The sequence below is a fragment of the Capra hircus genome, chromosome 10 (genome assembly GCF_001704415.2).
Source record: "Capra hircus breed San Clemente chromosome 10, ASM170441v1, whole genome shotgun sequence".
Classification (NCBI taxonomy): Eukaryota; Metazoa; Chordata; class Mammalia; order Artiodactyla; family Bovidae; genus Capra; species Capra hircus.
In genome coordinates this window covers 87,708,222-87,728,650 of record NC_030817.1, presented here as the reverse complement: position 1 = coordinate 87,728,650, position 20,429 = coordinate 87,708,222, and the positions used below count along the sequence as shown (strand labels likewise).

Sequence of the window (20,429 nt, the reverse complement as noted above, 5' to 3'; positions counted from 1 at the left end):
TGGCAGCAAAACCGGGTAGTGGGTATGTGGGCGCACACATCAAACGGCAACTTCATCTAAGGCTTCAGCGAACTCAGACTGGCGCCCTGCCGTCCATGGGGTCGCGAAGAGTCGGACACAACTTGGCGACTAAACAAACTCAGAAAGGTGCTCATTGCACTTTGCTCTGTGCGGCTTCAGGGATTTAAGGCAGACCCCAACTTTGTAGACAGTAGGAGAGAAGGGCAGGTCTAGGAGAGGCCAAAGACACCCCCCACCCCCCCAGTGCATTAACCCCTAGTCCGAGCCGTGGCCTGAGGCATTTGTGTGCATACGCCTATACCTGTGTTATGCTTTGTCGGATCCAAGTAGATGCAAGTTGTAAATTCTGGTGTAGACAGTTCATGGCTGGAGTCAAAGGTTTTCGTAAATGTCCCACTTGTTCCTGTCTATACTTTGGAGCAAAGCTTTGGCAGGGTAGCCTTTCTCAGAGTGAAGACCACCGTCTCGTTCTGATTGTTTCCAGAATCCCTTGGGTGTCAAATGCATGGCCTTCTGTCATCATCATTCTCTAGTCTGTGTCCAGCTTTTCTAGAGAATCAAAAGCGTCCTGGAGGTGTGTAGCTGGGGAAGGAAGCAGGCTATTTTAGTACCTTTGAGAACCGCTCCCCTTCTTTGTTCTGTTGCTGGGATTTTCTGTACACGTGATCTACCCAGTCCTGCTTACCTGAGCAGGCTCTGTGTGCTGGAGCAGAGGTGAGGACAGATGGAGACTCCTGCATCCTCACCCCCTTCCCCTTGCACTACAGGGATCACGCAGTTTAGCCTGTAGCATCGTCTGGGTGTATGCATCTTAGGTGGCATGGCGGGGGGTTCGGGGTAAGGGGGGGAAGAGGGGTGTTCTGCAGGGGTGTTGGGTCTGGGCAGGCCCTGAGTTCTTCCAGTCTGGCCCTTCTTGGGAGAGACAACACCCAGCCTAGGGGCGTTTAAGAGGGTCAGATCACACAGGTCTTCTGACTCCCTGTGTGGAAGGGAAGGGCGGGGCTAGAAGCATGGATGTGTCCCAGGTGTCTTGTTTATGTCTGGGGTGGTGGCTGGAGGGGAAGGACGGTGCTTCAGCGGTGGTTCCTGAAGAGAGAGCACTGAAGGGGGCTGGGGAGAGGCAGCGTTGATCTGACTGCCTGCTCCTCATATGGTCATTGCAGGCCAGATTCTCAGGAGCTTGGTCAGTCCCTTATCTGTGGCCCACTGCGGGCCTTTTGTGTTCCTTGTTCCTCTCTGACAGCTTCCCCTGGAAGTGGATTTTCCCACTTTTCTTCTCTGACTCCTCCCTGCCTCTGAGGAGTAGGACCTAACTGTGGTTGCTCTGTTCCTGGTCCCTTTTTTTTCAGTGGGAGAGAATTTGTGGGGTTCCCTCTGCTCTTTCAGAAGGCCCCGCTGGCCATTTTCTTTCTCACCACATCAGTCTGCTGGGGGATATTTGTTGAGCACTTACCCTGTGTCAGGGACCACGCTGGGTGATGTAGTGGGGAGAGTGGAAATATGAGTAGGATCCATGCCCTCAAGAAACAGAATCTTTGGGTAGGGGTCAGAGGAGAGATGGGACAGAGATGGGGGAAGTAGGGCCAGGCCGGGCGTCTGGGGTGTGCATGAAACAGGAGCACCTCTAGCAGCCTTGCAGGCTGGGTGGTAAAGGGACATGAGTGTTGAAGGGGAGGAGGAGGGGCCCTGCTGAGAGTCAAGGTGCCAGGCAAGTTCAGGTGCGTGGGTGGGAAGAGATGGGATGAAGAGATTGGAAACAGGCAGGACCCACCCTGCCCATACTTTTTGGATAAGTCTTGGTTTGAATTTGGTGAACTTGAGCACTTTTAAGTTAAAGGGCAAACTGCAGTGGACTGGTTCTGACCCACAGACCTGGTCCTAGGCTCTGTCCTGCCAGTATGACAACTTGACCTTGGAGGGGGAGTAATCTCCCCTCTCTGTCTCCCTATGGGTCAGTGGGATTGGCTCTAGAAAATTCTCGACATCAAGTTCCAGACTCAGCATTGGCACTTGACTCCTCTCCTTGTCCCAGAAGGAGGCGCTGTTGCAGGGGCTGTGCCTGTTCTCCAGCTTCTTCACTAGCTCAGCGCTGCACCCGGCCCACCCCACCCCCCCATTCAGGCCACGCCAGGGGGATTTGGGAGGACTGGTGGTCTGGGACAAGTGTCCTTTAGGCACCAGTTGGACCCTTTTGCTTCATCCTCTGCCTGATGGCTTAAGCCACCAGGACTGAGAACTGGGGGTCTGGCGGGCGGGAGGTGGGGGGCGTGCGGTGCTCTTTGCTGCCCACCCCACCTCCGCCTCCTGGCCGCCAGCCTGACTCCCTGAGCTGGGCGGGTGCATAGCTGGAGCTCAGCCGTGCGCGTCCTGATAAGGAGACTGCTCCTTCCAGGCCCCTGGGGGAGAGGGCTGGGGCACCGGGGCCAGCAGACACACAGAGAGTAGGCTGGAATACTCAGCAGGCCAACTGAGGGACACCCACTTGCACCCCAGTGCCCCCTAGGAGGGATCCCTAGTGACAGGCGGCCCCACTCTGGGCAGTGTGACTCCCTGCAGCTCAGAGCAAGCGCTGCTCCATCCTTCTGCTTGCTTTGGGGCATTGGGGCCAGTTTTCTTTAGGCCTCTTTTCTCATCTGTAAAGCAAGGGGGCGAACAGCATCCTTAAAGCCCGATGGGTGGATTCCAGGTTACACAGGCCTGCCCTCTCCCTCATGCTTGTCTCAGAAAGTGGGGTCCCCCATACCTAGCTCTGCCCTGGGCTTCCTGCTCCCGTGGGACTCAAGCCCTGGCTTTCCCTCCTTCTGGTGTATCTTTCTGTCCCAGGAAAAGCCAGTTAGCTGAGCTTGGTGCCTATGTGGACGGAAATGTGGAGAAATACTTTAATCACAGTTCTAACCTGTGTTTATAGAGCTCCTTTCTCCCGAAAGTATCCATTAACTTTGGAATAAATCTCCTGCTCTTTGCTTCACCACTTTTTTTTTTCTGTAATTATATTCAGTAAATTACTATTATCCAAATTGCGCCAGGGAAAGAGACAGAGCTAGGGAGAGAACTTCTGAACAACTGGAAGAGGCCGCCTAGGAAAACACAGGGTTCCCAGGCCAGGACTATAGGAATTAGAATGGGCTAGAAAGTTTTCCTTTTATTTGGCCTGGCATTATCCCTTTGAAATGAGATCAATTTCAAGTTGGGCTTCCAAGCCCCCGCCCCGCCCCTCTGGCGGCCCCTCGGCCTGCCCGCCCTGCTCCTCGGAGCTCCTCCTTGGAGGTGAGGAAGGGGTGATAATGTGCAGTTTGCCTCTTGCTGGCGCCAGCCGGCTGCGCTGTTTATCTGGCTGCCGGGGGAATCTGGGCAATTAGGCTCCGCCGGCCTTAAAGCGCCAAGAGCTTCTTTTCGGCTTCTCCCACCCCAGGGCTTGGGGTTGATCCCTCAGGTTCTGGGGGTGGAGGGGACAGGCACCCAGGAGGCCACTCCTCCGGAGGGTGAAAACTGGGAGGCCCAGGAAGGCACGTGAACCTTTCCTAAGAAGATGCTAGGCTGCACAGATGGGGTGGAAGGTAATGTCTCCAGTTGAAACCTTACCAGGCAGTGGGAGAGAGGCTGTGAACTCTTCTGGCTTTGCAGTTAGGGTCTAGATCCCAAAGGCTCAGTACCCCCTGGGGGCTAACCAGAGGCTTGTCTGGGCTGAGCTGAGCTGACCTGAACTGGGCTGAGTGTTAGCCTTCTGATACCCTCGGCCCCTGGCTGACTGCTCTCACTTCTGAAGGAAGTTGGAGGCGATTCCTGAAGTTAATGTCTGAGGCTGGCTGTCTGCAGAGGCTGGAGTTTCTGATCTCTTTCTCTCTCTCCCCTCCCCAACTTCCTCCCTCCCTCCCTTCCTCCTGCCCATGATCGTTTCTTTCCAAGGGGCCTGTAGAGCCCTAAGAGCGCTCCCCTTGAAGTTTAGAGCACAAAAGTTATTATTCGGAAATCAGCACAAGATTTCTAAGTACTAAGATAGCTTCTAAGAGGGGAGTGCTGACAGAGGGCCTGGAGGCACCTTACACTTTCTCTTCAGACCTTCTGTCCCACCTGAGTTCTTGACCTGGGGCTCCCTCTTCCCAGATCCGTGCGGGGAGGGTTGATGTGTTGGAGGTGCCAGTGAGAGGTTTGTGTATAGCAGCATTTATTCCCTAAGAACCAAAAAGTGGAAACAACCGAATGTCCATTAGCTCATAGATGGATAAACAAATTGTGGTATAGCCATCCAGTGGAATAGTATTCAGCCATAAACAAGAATGAAGTATGAGAGGACAGCATGGTTGAGCCTGGAAACCAGTATGTTAAATGAAGGAAGCCAGATACAAAAGTCCTCATGTTATAGGAAGCCTTTGGTGTGAAATATCCTGAATAGGCAAACCCATGAAAATAAAAAGTAGATTTGTGGTTGCCTGAGGTTTAGGGATTGGGAGGAATGAATGACTGCGAATGGGGCAGGGCTCCTTTTGGGGTGATGAAAATGTTCTGTAATAAGGTGGTGGTGTTGGTCTCACAAATCTGAATGTACTAAGAACCACTGGATTGTATATTTTAAAAAAGTGGATCTTAGGGTATGTGAATGATAACTTTTTTTTTTTTTTTAATGTAACTTGGTATTGGTCCTGAACTGGCCTCCCCCTTTGCTTAGTTGAAGTAGAATAACCTCGGCCTTCCTGTGTGGCTTTGGATGGGCCCTTTACCTGCCTCTACCCAACTTACCCCATCAGTTAAAAGAAGTTGAGTTGGGGGAAACCTCTGATATTCTAAATTCCGGTGTCTTGGGGGTGGAGTCTCTTTTTTACTTGCCTACGATGGAAGTTTGGAGAAGGCAATGGCAACCTACTCCAGTACTCTTGCCTGGAAAATCCCATGGACGAAGGAGCCTGGTGGGCTGCAGTCCATGGGGTCGCTAAGAGTCGGGCATGACTGAGCGACTTCACTTTCACTTTTCACTTTAATGCATTGGAGAAGGCAATGGCAACCCACTCCAGTACTCTTGCCTGGAAAATCCCATGGACGAAGGAGCCTGGTGGGCTGCCGTCTGTGGGGTCGCACAGAGTCGGACACGACTGAAGCGACTTGGCAGGATGGAAGTTATGATGTGCTTCCAGTCTCTGTGCAGATGGTTTTGCTAGAATGGAGGAGGATGGGGGTGCTGGTAAAGTCCCTCCTAAAAGCTTTGCAATTCCCAGGTCTGTGGAGTTGCTTTTTGCCTCACTCATGTGTTAGATGCCCCCAGCTCAGGTGTGTCTATGGGTGGTGAGTATCGTAACTCAAGGCCTAAGTGGCTTCCATGAGAGGGATCTTCTTGAGCCCCTCTTCCCCTTTCCAGGTCCCAGGTTACAGCCACTGGAAGAGATGCTGGGGATGATTACAGTGGCTTGACTCCAGCCAACACAGCCCATCGCTGCCAGATTTCACTTTTGGGGACAGATCTGGGGGCAGATGTCCAGACTTCCTGCCCACGTGTAGCCTGGGCCTCAGCCAATCAGATGTTTGCAAGAGGAACCCTGACGCAGGAGTCGGAGGCCTTCTGATAAGCTGGTGGGGGGTAGTGGGAAGAGCATGAGGCTGGGGGTCAGGAAGCCTGGCCTCTGGTTCTGCCTCTGCACCAGCTCCCTGTCAGACTCTGAGGGACTCGCTTCTCCTATTCAGGCCTCAGCCTTCTCCTCTGTGCAATGGAGCACCGGCTTCAATTCTCTTTCCCCATGGGTCTCTAGCCCTTCCTGTGTTTTGCCTCTTGTTCTGAGAGTCTGGTCCTCACTTGAGTCTGGTCAGGATTGGTGGATAAAGGGGCTCCTACTGAAGGAAGCAGCTCCCCTCCTTGAGTCTTGCGTGAGGTCTCTCTTGGGTGACCCTCTTGGCCCTGTGTGTCCTCTTTCTCCCTCCAGCTTTACCATTAACCTTATCACTGTTGTCTTTGTCCACATTATACTGAACGCTTTCTGTGCATGGGATGTACCAGACCCAGCTGGGATGAAGGAGTGGAAGACTGAATGCTCCTTTTTTTTTTTTTTTTTTAATGTGGACCATTTTAAATCTTTTATGAATTTGTTACACTATTGTTTCTCTCTTATGTTTTGGTTTTTTGGCCACGAGGCATGTGGGATCTTAGCTACCCAACCAAGAATTGACCCTACACCCCTCTGCTTTGGAAGGTGAAGTCTTAACCACTGGACTGCCAAGGAAGTCCCAACAGGGTGCTTCTTGATTGCCTGTCTCATTGGGGTGTAGAGTAGAGGCAGGCCTGGGCTCTGATCCCAGCTCCACCATGATTGGCTGGGGAGGCACTGGAAAAGTCAGTTTTCTCATCTGTGAAATGGGGATGATAATGGTCGTCTTCTTTATTTTCGAGAAAGGATGAAATGAAAGTAGGCACCCAATGAGCATGATTAACCACTCTGTACCTAAGGTCCAAAGGAATGAAATACAGTGAATGAAATGGAAAGGCCCCAGCGCAGAGAGAGACACAGGGTAGGCATTCAGCAAATGTTTGCTTCGCTCCCAGTGGCTAATCCATGATTCAGTTTCCTTCTCCCCAATCCAGTCCACAAAAGATTCCCTGTTTCTAGACTTTGTTGAAGTCATTTCTAGCTGGAAAAGCCGGGTTGGGGAAGAGGTGAAGCTGCCTGCTCCTACAACTAATTGTGCCTTATTATAATTGCGAAAAACACTTATTACCCCTTGTGTCATTCCTGATACCTGCTTAATAATAGTTATTACCGCTTTACTACCACTGAGAGTTTGTTTTAGTTTGCGATTTGATGGTGTTTAGTTTCATTTACAGAAAATGAAGGGTCATTTCATGCATGCAAATTGTTACTTAGTTTAGCAAATTGTTACTTCCCAGAAAGCAAGAGGCTAAGGAATTCTTCTGAAGACAAAGTATATGTTTTTAAGGACAAGTATTTTAGGCAAATGAAAGGAAACCCAAAGGAAAATGCCATAGACAATAAGGAATCACACAGGGTCTGAGGTGGGCAGCCACGGAGGTGGCGTCCTGCCCCTTCTCTTTACAGAGGGGGAGACTGAGGCCGAGAACCAGTGGTGACTGGGGTATGGTCTCCCATCTGGGGAGCTGGGTTTGGCTTTTTCGGTCCTAACCAGTCATGCCCGTCTCGCCCTGAAGGGCCTTTGCTCTAGTGTAGCTTGTTTGTAAGTGAGCTTCTGTGTCTCTGTGGGCCTCTGCCCTCACTCAGTTTTGTTAGAGTTACCACACTTAGCAAAGAAAAACACAGAATGCCCAGTTAAATTTGAATTTCAGGTAAACAACATGTAATATTTTAGCATAAGTATGTCCCAGATATTGCAAGGGGCATACTTATACTCAAAGTGTATCCCATGTATATCCAAAATTCAAATGTAACTGAGCATCCTAGCTCTGACTTTGCCTGTACCCGTGTTTCTCTCATTATAATAATAATAGCTGCTGTTTGTCTAGATAATTTTCTGCAGTTCCAAGAATCGTCTTGAGCATTTTACATACTTTATTTGCTTTTGTCTTCCTGGCAAACCTAGGGAGTCTCTCTGATTATTTTCCCCATTTTAGAGCTGAGGAAACAGGCTCAGAGAGGTAAGGTAGCTTGCCAGCTGTCACACAGCCGAAGGAGATAGAGCGGGGATTGCGCCCAGGTTTGTGGCCTAAGACTGTGGCTTTCCCTATGTTGTTCCAGGGGATTTGGGCAGCAGAGGCGCTGATTTCCTGGGAGCTGGGTTTATTATTTGAGGAAATCAATCATCAAAAACATGTAGAGCCCCTCTGTGTGAACTTTCTCATCCCAGCAGTGACACACTGACTCCTGTCTTCCAGAATCACCGCCACCCCCCTACTCTCGGCTGTCTCCTCACGACGAGTACAAGCCACTGGGTAAGTGTGTCCTCCCTCTGACCCTTGGGGAGGTGTGTCCATCCCAGGCTCCCCCAGGGCCCCGCCTCAGTGCTGAAGAGCCCGAGAGAGAGCAAGGGGAGGAAGGGATCCCCAGCCTGGTTGCCTTTGAAATGGGGTGGGTGAAGTTTTACAAACACACTCCCAGTTGGGCCAGAGCCGACCCAGCCTCTGCAGTGGGCTATTTACATCTAGAAATTCCTCGCTCATCATTAACCTCTCTGTGACCTTTAAACATGAGCCTGTGGGAGATGAATGGGTTTTGACTTCAGCATCTCATTGGAGGTGGGTTAGGGTTTCTGTCTCTTTTCCTCTCCTTCCCTCCCAGCCTTAGGTGGTTCTCCTTTGATGTGTATTAATTAGCACCATGACAGATAGGCTGAGCATGAAGTCACTGTCGAAAGGAGCTGTATGTCATTCCCCACCCCCACCCCCACCTTTATTAAGCCAAGAAATTCACCTGGGCAGAAAGAACAGTTGAAAGGTTTAGAAAGCAAGTGTCTTGGTACACTCAAGCATGGAGGGTACCCCTCAGTGGTAATGTCACTGTTGGCAGGTCCCATTCAGAGGTAGGACGTGTTTTCTGTAAAGCCTTGGGGCTGAATGCTTAGCCCGTATGCTGGGGTAGATGCATATGGTTTTAAAAGTAGAGATGGCTTGTTTTCTGGCCCTCCTGGTTCCTCCAGTGGAGAATCCCTGTGTTGGGGTGAGTGAGTATGGCCTTAATAGCACCAGGAGAGTGACTTGGTGACCCAGGCAGCTCCCATGAGACCTGAGCTTTAAAAGTCAGATGGCGTGGCAGTGATGCTAACACATTCCACCAGTGACCACAAAAAGTGGGTTTTGTTTTGTTTTTGGTAAAGGCCTCTTCCCGGTAGTGTGTGTCAGCACCATCTGGGAGGTCACTCCTGAGTGTCATAAACTTGCAGGCATCCAGTCCAGTTTTCCTTCCAGGCCCCCCACTGCGGAGACAGCAGTGCCCACTGGTTCCCTCTGGGAGTTGGTCCTCCTCCGTCTAGGACGACAGAGGCTGTCCCAGGATGGGGTATGAGTCAGTGCCTTAATGGTGGCAACTTCCTCATTGCTTTTCCTGAAGTATGGTCATCTCGTGGATGGAGGAGCTTGATTTAGTTCTCTGAGGAACTGGAAAGGTCGTCTGGGGGTACCCTGTCACTTGAAGGCTGCCCAGCTGATAAGCAGTGGGGCTGAGGCAGAAACCCACAGTAGCCCCTGTTCAGCTCAGCGGCACCCTACCCTTCCTTCCCAGGCCTGTCTCAGTATTTTCTGAGTTAACATAATTGTACTAGTTGCTTAGAAGATCCCTAATTCAAAAGATGGGGGAAAAGAAAAACCAAAACCCTCAAATGTTCTTAGTAAATGTAGCACCTGAGTTTGAGTGTCGAGGATCATTGCCCTGAGGAATCGTGGGTCAGCTGGTGATAAAGCCACAAAAAATCAGGACCCCGTCCAGCGAGGCAGAGTGACCATTTGAAGATGAACAAGTGTCCCTGTTATTTTACAAATGGGACCACTGAGATGGAGAAAGAGGAAGTGACGTTTGCTGGTGCTCAGGAGTCAGAAGACGACAGCCCACCATTTGTTTTTGTTCGTGGCTCATGAGCCGAGAATGGTTTTTGCTTTTTAAAATGGTTAAAAAAAAAAAATAGAAAAAAACCCAAACAAACCCACCCAAAGCAGAAGACTCTTGTGGCGTGTGAAAGCCATGTGAAATTCACATTTCAGCATCCCTGACGGTGTTCTGCTGGAAGCCGGCTGTGCTGTCTGTGGCCGCTGCCACAGGACCACAGCAGAGGTGGAGGGTTTCAGTGGAGAGTTTCACAAAGCTGAAAATACTCTCTTTGGGCCCCTGGCAGGCAAAGCTGGTGACCCCTGATTTTACTAAGAGTGGAGGGTGGGACTCGAACCCTGGGCTCCAGCTTCCAAATGGGGTTCCTCCCTGGGACTTGAGCAGTGACCGAGGCGGGGAGTGTTCTTTTCCTACAACGGCCTTGGAGGGCCTCGCTAGAAGCCCCAGATGCGAGGGGTTGGAGAGTGCATGGCAGGGACTTGTAGCTGCAAGAGATGGAAAACACCCATCACCCAACCCCTGGAAAGTTCACGAAGCTGGCTGTGTCGGCTCCACAGCACTTCATGAAGAAACAGGGTTCAGCCTGGGATGTTACTGCTTCAGACAAGAAGTGGCAACAAGACTTGGGGCTTGAACACTTTGGGAAGATTAGGTATGAAAAGCAAAATTCTTTTACGAGGTTCCTACTTAGGCATTGAGGTTATTGTCTTTTTTTAAAAGAGATTTTCCATCTGTCCCTATTTTCCTCCAAACCTGTTTGACCAGGAGATAACTTTCTCAGGCCCTGGTAAATAGTCTGAGTTATTTTTTGTATTATTTTCTTTTCCTTGCATTGTTAGTTTTTCATAAACAAAAAGTCAGTTCACTTCTAAGCTGCTGTGATCACATGAAACCAAAAAACAAAATAAAACCCAGAACACCCAGTCAGCATCTGGCAAGTGGGAAAAGAAAAAGGAAAAAAAAAAAATAGAGAAAGGCCAAATTGGTTAATGTTTCATCTTCCCGCTCCCCAAGCCATGTGGTAAAAGGAAAAAATTTCCTACAGGATCGAATGGAATTCTAGCTCGCAAGGGCCTAGGCTAACGGTTTTTGTCTCAGGGTTTCCCCAGCTTGGAGTGGCTCTCCTGAGCCAGTGGGACCAGCTGCGCCACACTGAGCTGGGTGGGAAGATGAAAGATGCTACAGGCCTTCCAGGAAGAACATGTCTTCTGACTCCTGGACAGACCTGTCCCTTAACAGGGACAACACCCCGTTGCTGGTGGCAGAGGCACAGGCCCAGGGAAAACTTCCCAAGTCAGCCTGTCCCGAAAGGCACCGGCTTGTCCCACTAGCAGCTCAGTGTTCAGGAGAAAACTTGTGCAAAAGAATTTCCCATCTCCCCTCTAAGTTGCACTGCAGATAGAGGAAACAAATAGTGTGCGCCGTATGAGGTACTTAAAACTACTTAAACAACAAATGAATGCCTTGAAAAAAGGAAAAACCAGTCCAGACGTTGAAAGTTCCTCTGGGAGCAGGTTTGGATGTGAGAGAGTGGGGGAAGGGAGAGAGAAAACAGTTAGTCTGGGAGCAAACGCTTGAGCCCTTAATTAGAGGGGTGTAAGCGGGACAGAGTGAGGATGGCTGGTAACTTGTTAAAACAGAGTTTCCCCAGCTCCAGCGGGAGGAAGGAAGGAAGGAAGGAGGAAGGAAGCAAGAAGGAACAGCTTCAAGAATTTTAATGGTTGTAATTAAGTGCAGCAGCTATGAATTGTTTAGGGGCTTAATTTAACCTTACCCAAGGAGGCTCCAAGTTACTACTTGTTTGGTCCCCTGAACTTGGGTTATTTCTGTGGTCAGAGCAATTGAAACTTTTTCAGGTGCCAGAGCTGCAGCAGTCAGCATTTTCCAGAAGAGTTCCAGGGTTGGCTGGCCTGGTCTCGTGCGATCGTGGGACGGGGAGTGGCAGCAGAAAGTTGTGAGGCACAGGCTGCCCTTTGCAAGCATCCGCATGCCCACATGTGCACGCGCATGCGTGCGTGCACACACACACACACACACACACTCGCATGCATGCTTGAGAAATAAGAGAGGAAACCCCGACAGCCAACTAAGTTCTCTTTCTCTTCCCTCCTGCAGATCTATCTGATTCCACATTGTCTTACACTGAAACAGAGGCCACCAACTCCCTCATCACAGCTCCGGGTGAATTCTCAGGTTGGCATTTCTTTTTCCCTTGCATGTTACTGTTGTGTTGAATTTACAGGAGGGGGTCCGGTGGCAGGGGCCTGATGGAGGTCTTGTTGTTGTCCCCCCGCCTTTTCTTTTCCCTGGGCCTCCTACCCGTCAAGGAGAAGACCATCAGTGTCTTCATCACTGGTGTTCTTGGGGTGAAGAACAGTCTGTATGAATGGGGCCTGCGGGTGAGAACCTGTCCAGTGTCCGGCAATCCATGCTTTAACTAGTAGTCTGTTGTGGAAATGATGAAAACGCAGCCCAACTCTCCATCCCGATTTTGAAGGGATCCTTTCCCCCTGCTGCCGAGAGGCAGCAAAATGGATGTGTTTGTTTTCATTGTCTTTGTAGGTTTCTCTTATCCCCACCTCTAGGAAAGGACTGATGGGAAGGGTCAGAAGAGGGGGAAATGGAGTGGGTAGAACATTCATGAAGTCTGACCCGTGAGGAGTTTTCCAGAGGCTGTGGTTTCCATGTCTCTCTCTGGGCAGTGGATGCTGGGCTAGGAAGCAGAGAGAACTCTGGTGAAGAGCCTCCTCCCACCCCCGGCATTTAGGTGTTGGCCATAGGGCCTTTCCCATTCTGGGAAAGATGTAGATCAAGCTTTCCTTGAGAAATGACAGGTTAGTGGTGAGCCAGGGGATTCCAGGGCCAGGAGGGACTCGGGTGTCAAGGTCTGTGGGGCCCTTTGGGAGCAGGGTGTGTAGGGGGCGCTGTGAGGACAGCTGGGGCTCATGGCCTGGCTCTGCTGCATTGAGTGACAGCCTGTTGGGCTGGAGATGCTTCCAGAGCGGGCATGGCTGGATCTCTGCAAGAAGGCCTCTGTCTGCATCTGAGCCATCCTCCCCTGACCCCACCCCCATGTCATAACGGCAGCAACAGTCATCGTAGCTATTTATTGAGTGTTTACTTTGGGCCACATCCTGTACTCAGGCCCTTTTATGATCATCGACTCATAACAGTAGGAAGGTGACTTGCCCAGGTCACACAGGAGCAGAGCCATCTGCCACCACGCCTTTGTGCTCCTGACCACGCCTCTGTGCCCCACTTCTCCGTAAAGACTGGATGTACCTCCAATGAACGTATTTCACGGACTTCTGTCATTTCTTATGTACGCTCTCCTTGACTTAAGGGTGTCTTGATGTTGGCTGCTCAGGGCTACCTGCTCAGTGCCTATGTCCAGAGCCTTTCCCCATCCATTCTGTGTTCTGTCACAACCTCAAGAGAGCACAAGAGTGTGTCTGTTTGGAAGACAGGGAAACTAGAAGCCAGAGCAGGCAGTGACTTGCCCATGGGCACGGTGGGGCTCATGACACAGCTGGTACTGCGGCCCGGGTCTTCTGGGCCCCACTTGCCTTCTGCTCTCTGGTGGCCCCTCTGACTGGGCCGCTTTGTTTTCACCCTGCCTTTTGACCCTACTGCTTCAAATGTCTTGCCCTGAAATCCTAACTAGAGCGGCACAAGACGTTGTTGTCTGAATCCCTTCTTTTCCCTCTCTGCCTGTGTGGAGGGAAGCCGCATGTAAATATAAAGCAAGAGGCTTAAAAGTATTCCTGAATGCGTGATTCCATGTCTGTGCCAACAATCAGAGTGTATTTAATTTGGATGGATTGCACTGGCGTCGGTCGCACGGTCGGATGGATGGTTTTTCAGCATCCCTTCCCCTTGTCAATGGTGGAAACTGCTGTGTGTGGAGGTGCCTTACGGGTTCATGGCATGTTCGCAGACGTCGTCTCTCTTGATCGCGGTCATCCCAGAGCTGGCCTGCTGTGCGGCTCAGGCTGGAAGGGAGCAGAGCCCAGAGAACCTGCTGGAGGCCCCTCCTTTACTCGGTTCCCAGGAGGGAGCACCCTCTCGAGGCTGGGAGGTCTCTGGAGACCCTGAGGCCGTTAGATCTGGCTACCTTGGGGTCCAGTGGGCCCGTGTTTGGGATTCCCACCCAGTTATCCCAGAGTGGTCTTTGGTTCTGACTGGTGGGATAGCACTGATGCCCTTTACTGTGGATGAGGATCACGTGGCTCTCATGAGCAAATCTGGCACCCAGCACCTTGGGATTCTTAGGGGCTGAAGGAACTGGGGAGGACGTTTCGGATTTCCTATTGGGGGGTGATTGGTCTGAGTCGCGGGTGGTCTCAGTAGGCAAGTAGAGCGTCCTCTCCAGTGCAATCATCCAAGCCCGCCTCAGGGATGGCACAGGTCTCCTCCCGCTTGAGGGACTCCTGGTTCAGCTTTTCCAGCTTACTCGTGCCGTGGGGATCCCAGGACCAATGGGGTTGGCACTGCCCCTGCATGCTGGGAGCACGCAGAGTTGGGGCTGTGGGTGGCTGTCACCCTGGAGGACAGGCTTAGGCAGGGAGGCCCTGCAGGATGAGAAGGCCCGGAGAGGTCTCAGTGGATGGTAAAACAAGACTCATCCTGTAAAGATGCATGGTGCACGAGGGCAGGGCGGGAGGTGAGGTGGGAAAGGTGAGGGCTCCGAGTGGGTAGAATGTGTTGAGCCAGGCCCGTGACGCTCAAGGACAGGTGATAAGGATGCTGATACTGACCTTTATTTATTTAACATTTGGCGTTCACAGTTAGCACTTTGCTAACTGCTGGTTGTTCTCCATATCATTGACTCATTACCATAACCCAGTGACACAGATGTGATTCCCCCCATTTTGCAGGTGAGGACACTAAGGCTCATTGCTGGGCCACTGCCCCAAATTCCCAAACCAGAGGTGGTAGGCTTGGGATGGGAGCCTGAGCCATGTGACTGCCCAGCTCACGCATTGTGTAGGGCCCACCCAGCTTCCCATGGCAGCGATCCCCATCCTCCTCCCCCAGCCACACCTGGCCAGGTAGAGCGAGCCACCTGGGGTCAGCCTGTCCTGATTGAAGCACCAGGGACAGGGCTGGGGCCTGGCAAGAGGCACCTCTCTATTGGGTGAATCTTGCCAACCACCCAGAGACCAGCTCAGCCACCACTCCAGTCCCCTCTGTCTCCCTGTATCCCAGGGGGCGCCGCTGTCCCTGGGAGCCTGGCCTCTCTCGGCATCCTGGGACCAGTGTCGCTGGAGCAGGGTGTCTGCAGCCCAGGCCGGAGACCGCCCTTGTTTGCACAATGACAATGCCAGCACCCGGCCCGAGGCTGGCTATTTTTATCCAGCTCCAAGGTCTCTCTGCTTCACTTTCCTGTCCTGTTGTTGAGGCCACATTAGGGGGAATAGGGTGGGGGTTTTGAGAGGTAGTCATAGCTGGGGCAGTTGAGGACACATCGGTGGGTGTCGTGGGGGCAGCAGGACACACGTCTGTCTTGGCTCAGCCTTCTGCTGAATGCTTGACACTCTCTCATCTGATCTGTATGTCGCTTCCCCATGTTGATACGTGATCCACACCATCAACAACTGAAGCTCATGGGGGCAGGTGACTTCAAGATCGCCTAGTAAGGGGTCAGAATGTGGAACTGCCACTGAGTAAAGGACTGCCACGCCTGGAGTCTTCAGTGGGATTTAGGAAAACCTGAAAGCCTAGAAGTCCCTTCTGGCATGGCTTCAGGTCCTTGACACTCTGGCTTCCTTGCCTGACTGCCGCCCCTTGACTGCCTGAAGCCCCCTCAGGTCATCCTCTTCTTTTCTACATCTCCACCCCTCTCCCATTCCCTTGATTTTGAGTTAGTTTGGGGAGGAAAGCAATATTCACTCTGGTTAAATTCAGACTAAAGTGTGAGTGGCTGGTAGGCCACTCTTTTTGGCAACTGAAAGGCAAGATATGCGATAATTCAAAGAAATTGTAGGATGAAGGGCCGCATGGGAATGGCCATTCTGAGGGCTGGGTTCTCTGGGCTCTAGGTTAGAAGCACAGAATGAGCAAGACATAAGGAGCTTTTTTGCCCTTGATGAGGAAGGGCAGCCAGGCCAGACTCGGTGTTGGGTGCTGAGTGAGCTCTGGGCGTTGACCAAGGCTCGAGGTGATGCGCTGCTTTAGAAGCCAGGCCTGCCTGACTCCAGTGCTTGGGGGCTGGGGTGTGGAGCACTGGCTCTGCAGGAACCAGTGACTCCCCTCTAGAACAGAATATCCCATTCTAGTGCCTACTGGATAACTGTTCAGGTGCTCTATTAAGCACCCACTATATGTGAGTCATAGTGTGAGCTGCCTGTCATGGGCACCAGGCAGTCCTTTGTCTGGTACCTGACTCTGTGTACCAGTGTCTCATCCTGTGGAGTGTGCTGGTTTCTTCAGAGCTGCATCAGTGAGGATGGGCCTCTCATTTGGAAGAGACGGCCTGGGAAGGAAGAGAGCTCCGTAGGACAATGTGGAGAGCTGGAGGTTTAGCTGGATGTGGATGTCTTTCCTCCACCAGTCAGACTGAAAGCGCCTCAAGGGCGCAGATCATCCTCTAGGACTTGTGCATTCTGCAGATTGGCAGAACAGAGGCTGCATGTTCTGGACACAAAGGCTCAGAAAGCTCAGGAGAGTGGCTGAGGGCCACACAGCAAGCATATAGCAGGTGGAGCCAGGTCACAACTCAGACGGGTCCGTGCTGCCCGCCCACCTGCCTCCTTTCCTGTCATTGGTCCCCAAGGAGGTTCCCCTCTGCGGTCGGTGCTGTCTGATATGCGTCAGTGCCTACAGAGGGGAATGAGTTAATGCAGTATTGAGTCCTGCTGCTGTTTCTGGGCTCAAGCATGCTCGCCTCAGAGGTCCTGGTCCAGCACAGACCCGAGACCTGCTCGTTCTCCAAGGTCCTCAGCGCAGCTCCGTTAGTGTGTGCTGAGCCTCTGCAGCAAGCTGGGCTGAAGAACATGCAGTGCACGCCAGCAGGCCCTGGGTTCAAGTCCCGGCTCTGCCATTTCCCAGCTGTAGGACTGGGGGCAGCCATTGAGCCACTCTGACCCTTGATTTTCTCACCTATAAAATCGGGTGGCAATGACAATGTATCATCTATAGTGAGGGTGAAATGAGGTGATGCCAATTGAGTCAGCCAAGGCTTGGTGTACATGTGGTAGGCATGGCTGTTACAATGTGCCAGGCACTGCGCTTGGGCTGGAGACACAGACATAAAAATTACATCATCTTTGCTCTCAAACAGGTGAAGACACAAATAGTAGTCATGAAAAGTGGTATAAGAGGCAGTCAAGAGGAAGAAGGGCTTAGTGACTAACTCTTGGTGTGGGAAGTGGCCCAGGAAGACTCTCTGGAGGAGGTGATATCTAAGCTGGGTTTTGCCGGATAAATAGGAGTTTACCAAAGAAACAGGGTTTAGGCTTGAGGGATACAGTCCCAGTAGAAGAAATATCAAGTGCAAGGGCCTGGAGGTATGAAAAACAGTCTGATATTGAGAAACCTAAGGAGGGTAGAGAGGTTGGAAAGGAAAGTACCTGATGTTGGTGGGAGATGAGGTGTGAGGTCAGGGTCTAGGTAATACATATATTTTTAAAGACTTTATAATATACCAAGTATACAAGTTGGTGTCCAGTTTGGTGAATTTTTACCAACTGATGGCACCTGGGTGACAGGCAGGGCCTGGATAGCATTGTTGCACATGACTGTGCTCAGCCTTGACATGTGACAGCGCTCAGGGGCTGTCAGGGTCTGGGGGGCCATGTGTTGAGTGAGTGGTTTAGAAGAGCGAGCAGGAGGGCAAGGGGACTGACTTCGAGTTGAAAAGAGGGTTCCACTGGCCTGAGAGAGCAGGAAGGATGTGTTCCTAGAGTTTGGGGCGGACGGTGGCCTGACTAGTTCGCCTTGAACCTAGACGGAGGTGCCCTTGGGTGTGGCCCACTCCTGCTCTGCCTACCCCCAGGTCAGGCACCAGCTTGGACACTTGTGCATGGGAGCCTGCTGCATGCTGGTGCACGAGCTCAAAGTGAAGAAAGCCAGGACTTCTCCCTTAGGAGCCAATGGTCTAGGAGAGGCAGGTGGCAAGCAGAGAATGGGGAGTGGTTGTGCTAAGCGCTGTGGAGATGCGGACAGGCCTTCGTACCAGCACAGAAACAAGAACGGGGGACTCTCTCGGGGTGGGAATGAGGTGTTCAGGGAAAGCTTCAAGGAGAGAGTGATTCTGAGCTGGGCTTTGTAGGATGACTCGGTGTTTGCCAGGAGGATGATAGGATGGAGACAGCCTGTCAGGAGGAAGGAAGAGCTTGTGCAGAAGCAGAGGGCTGTGCAAATAGCCTTGTGTGTTCTGAGTTTATCTGTGGCGGAAGGTTAATACATGAGAGATGGGGAAGAGGGTAAGTTGAATCCAGAGATGTCCTGAATCTGGAAGAATGGCTGGAACAGAGGGGTAGTAGTTACTGGGGCCGGGGGACCTCCGGTGTATACTTGGAACTGAAGGGGCTCTGGACCTTGCCTTAGCATCCAGCACAGGTCCTAGCCAATAGCCAGAGGTCACTGGCTTAATGACATGAATGAATTGACATGAATGGTCATGGCATAAATGAATGAATGAATGAATGGATTTTTGCCTGGGACAAAGAGACCTAGAAAAGAGAGAGAACACATAAAAATAAAGACAGATCATAACACATTTAATAATCACATTTATGAATCCCCCCAACAGGTCTATGAAGTAGCTACTTATGAGCCAAATTAAAGGACAAGTAACTGTGGCGCGGAGAGGTTAACCAACTTCCTAAGGTTACCCAGCTAGAAAGCAGTGGACCTGGGATCAGACCCAGGCGCTCCGGCCTCTTTTGGGTTCCTTGGAGTCTGGCATGGTGCCCTATCTTTCCCTTGAAAGATATGGGACTCCTGGTTCTTGTTCTTCTGGGGCGTCTGTGTTCCTGGGTCTCCGAGGTTCAACGTGAACAGCTGCCATCAGGTTTTAGAGAGCCTCTGCTCATCAGTGGTTGCTGGATGAGTACATGAGTACGTCAGTGAGATGGCGAGTAGCTGAGCTTATGCGTGGAGGCTGCTGGGCTGAGGGGGAGCCCTGTGCCTGTCCATGCAGGGCTGTGTGCCTCTGAGCTGGAGGCAGATGGCCCCTGCCCCTCACTCCGCCTCAGGTGGCCTGTGTCACCGGGGGAACCAGCAGGTTTTCTGAGGAGACCTGAAATTCCAGAAAATGCACTTGGTTGCATCCAGCCTAATCACAACCATCTGTCTGCCGGGCCGCACGGCTCGCCCTCCTGTCCCCGCTGGCACGCTTTCCTCCGGTGTCTGTAACAATCGGGAGCCGCGCTCGAAAGTTTCCTTGTCAGGGTAGACCGCCTGTTGCCAAGAGCTCCTTCTTTGATGCAGAAAATATATCCTGAAGGTACTTTGTCAGATGTTTTTATATTAAACATTCTCCGTCCGTGGCCCTTGGCTGCCAAAGGAAGCAGAGGTGCTTCGCTTTTCCAGTTGTCCTTTGTGGAAAGAATTCCTGGTGTTCACGGGCCCTTTTCCCGTGCCTTGCCCCCACCCCCCCAGTCAAGGCCTGGCACCCCCAGCTTGAGAAGATAAAGCCCGGGGTGGGAGGGCTGGCACCTCTGCAAAGCTGTGGCTGCCCTGGCCTGAGGGAGGGACGCTACCTTCACCCCATGGTAGAAGTCTCTGGAAACACAGAGGTCTCAGGTCTGGAACAGACATCAAAGGCACTGTCCCAGACTGCAAGGTGAATCATCGCCAAGGCTTTAATTGATCTTTAAAAGGCAAGGGGTAGGCTCAGAGATAGGAGCCTGGAAGCCGTTTCCATCTCAGAGTTGTCCAGCATAGTGCCAGCTCTGGACAGCGCAGGGAGGGCCGGCCTTCTGAGCCAGGCTGAGGGAGAGTGGGCTCAGTCACACAGTCACACAGGGTGAAATCGAAAGGAGAAGGGGCGGGTGGGTGAGGCCGAGCCAGGAGTGTAGCCCTGGGAAGCAGCTGAATGGGGAGGAGGCTTTGCTGGGGGCAGGTGCGGTGAGTGGGTGTGATGGGAAAGGGATGGGAGCAGAGTGTGGCCGGTCTGGCTCCAGCTCCAGTCTGCAACCTCTTGGGGGTGAAATGGGGCACCCGACAAGTCCTGGGCGGGGTCTACCCCTCCACCCATTTCTGCCCACCTTCCCCAGCCCTCTGTCCACCGCCTCTGTCTGGCACTGAGGGAACAGGCTCCCCAGCCCTGTGTTAGATCCCGGCCTCCTTTCCGCTCAGCTGCTGTGTGGTCTTCTACAAACTGCTCGTCTGCTCTGGGCCTCAGGTTCTGCCCTGCTGAGCCGAGGGGTGTGCAGGGTCTCTCTCAGGGCCATTTGCAGGGTCACAGGAAAAGAGGGGACAGTGTTTGCAAAACAAGGCTGCTCTCAGAGGGCAGAGGTTGGGAATGGGGTTTGGGGGGCCTTGGCTGTGAGAGCCGCACCTGGGTCACCCCCACCTGGCATCCAGCTCAGGGCCTGGCGTGCAAAAGTTGTTGGGATTGTTTTGTGATTCACGGGAGCACCCCTTCCGCCCTCACCCCTTTGTCCCCTGAGGGGGAACAGATTCCACAGAGAGGCTCTGGCTTCACGTCCTGGGACCCTCAGCTCATGTTGTCTGTCTCAGGTCCAAGGAGACCCTATTTAGGTTGAAGGGAGCCTTGTTTCTAGGACTTCTGCTGCTGTTTGACCTGGGAGAAGGGCCAAGGAGGGCAGAGAGAGTCCAGGTACTTGCGGAGACAGACCTGTCTCCTCTGACCTGGCTGCCCAGCTGTGTCTTAGCTCCTTGCCCTCTTCCTCTCAAGGCAAAGGTCCGGCAGAGCCCCCAGGGCTTTCTCTGAGTCAAAAGTTAATG

The 20,429-nt window shown here is 52.2% G+C and overlaps 1 protein-coding gene across 2 annotated transcripts in view; it reads left to right on the top strand.

The window, feature by feature from the left end:
- The window catches only part of SMAD6 (SMAD family member 6), a 76,561-nt gene that overhangs the window by 2,439 nt on the left and 53,693 nt on the right, over positions 1 to 20,429 (top strand). Inside the window, exons 2-3 of one of the 2 annotated variants that reach the window (XM_018053607.1) lie at positions 7,850 to 7,906; positions 11,628 to 11,705. The exons of the other annotated variant lie outside the window; for it this stretch is intronic. Of the exons in view, the coding sequence (XP_017909096.1) occupies positions 7,850 to 7,906; positions 11,628 to 11,705 (135 nt within the window). The remainder of the gene's footprint in view (positions 1 to 7,849; positions 7,907 to 11,627; positions 11,706 to 20,429) is intronic. 2 annotated transcript variants of the gene reach the window in all.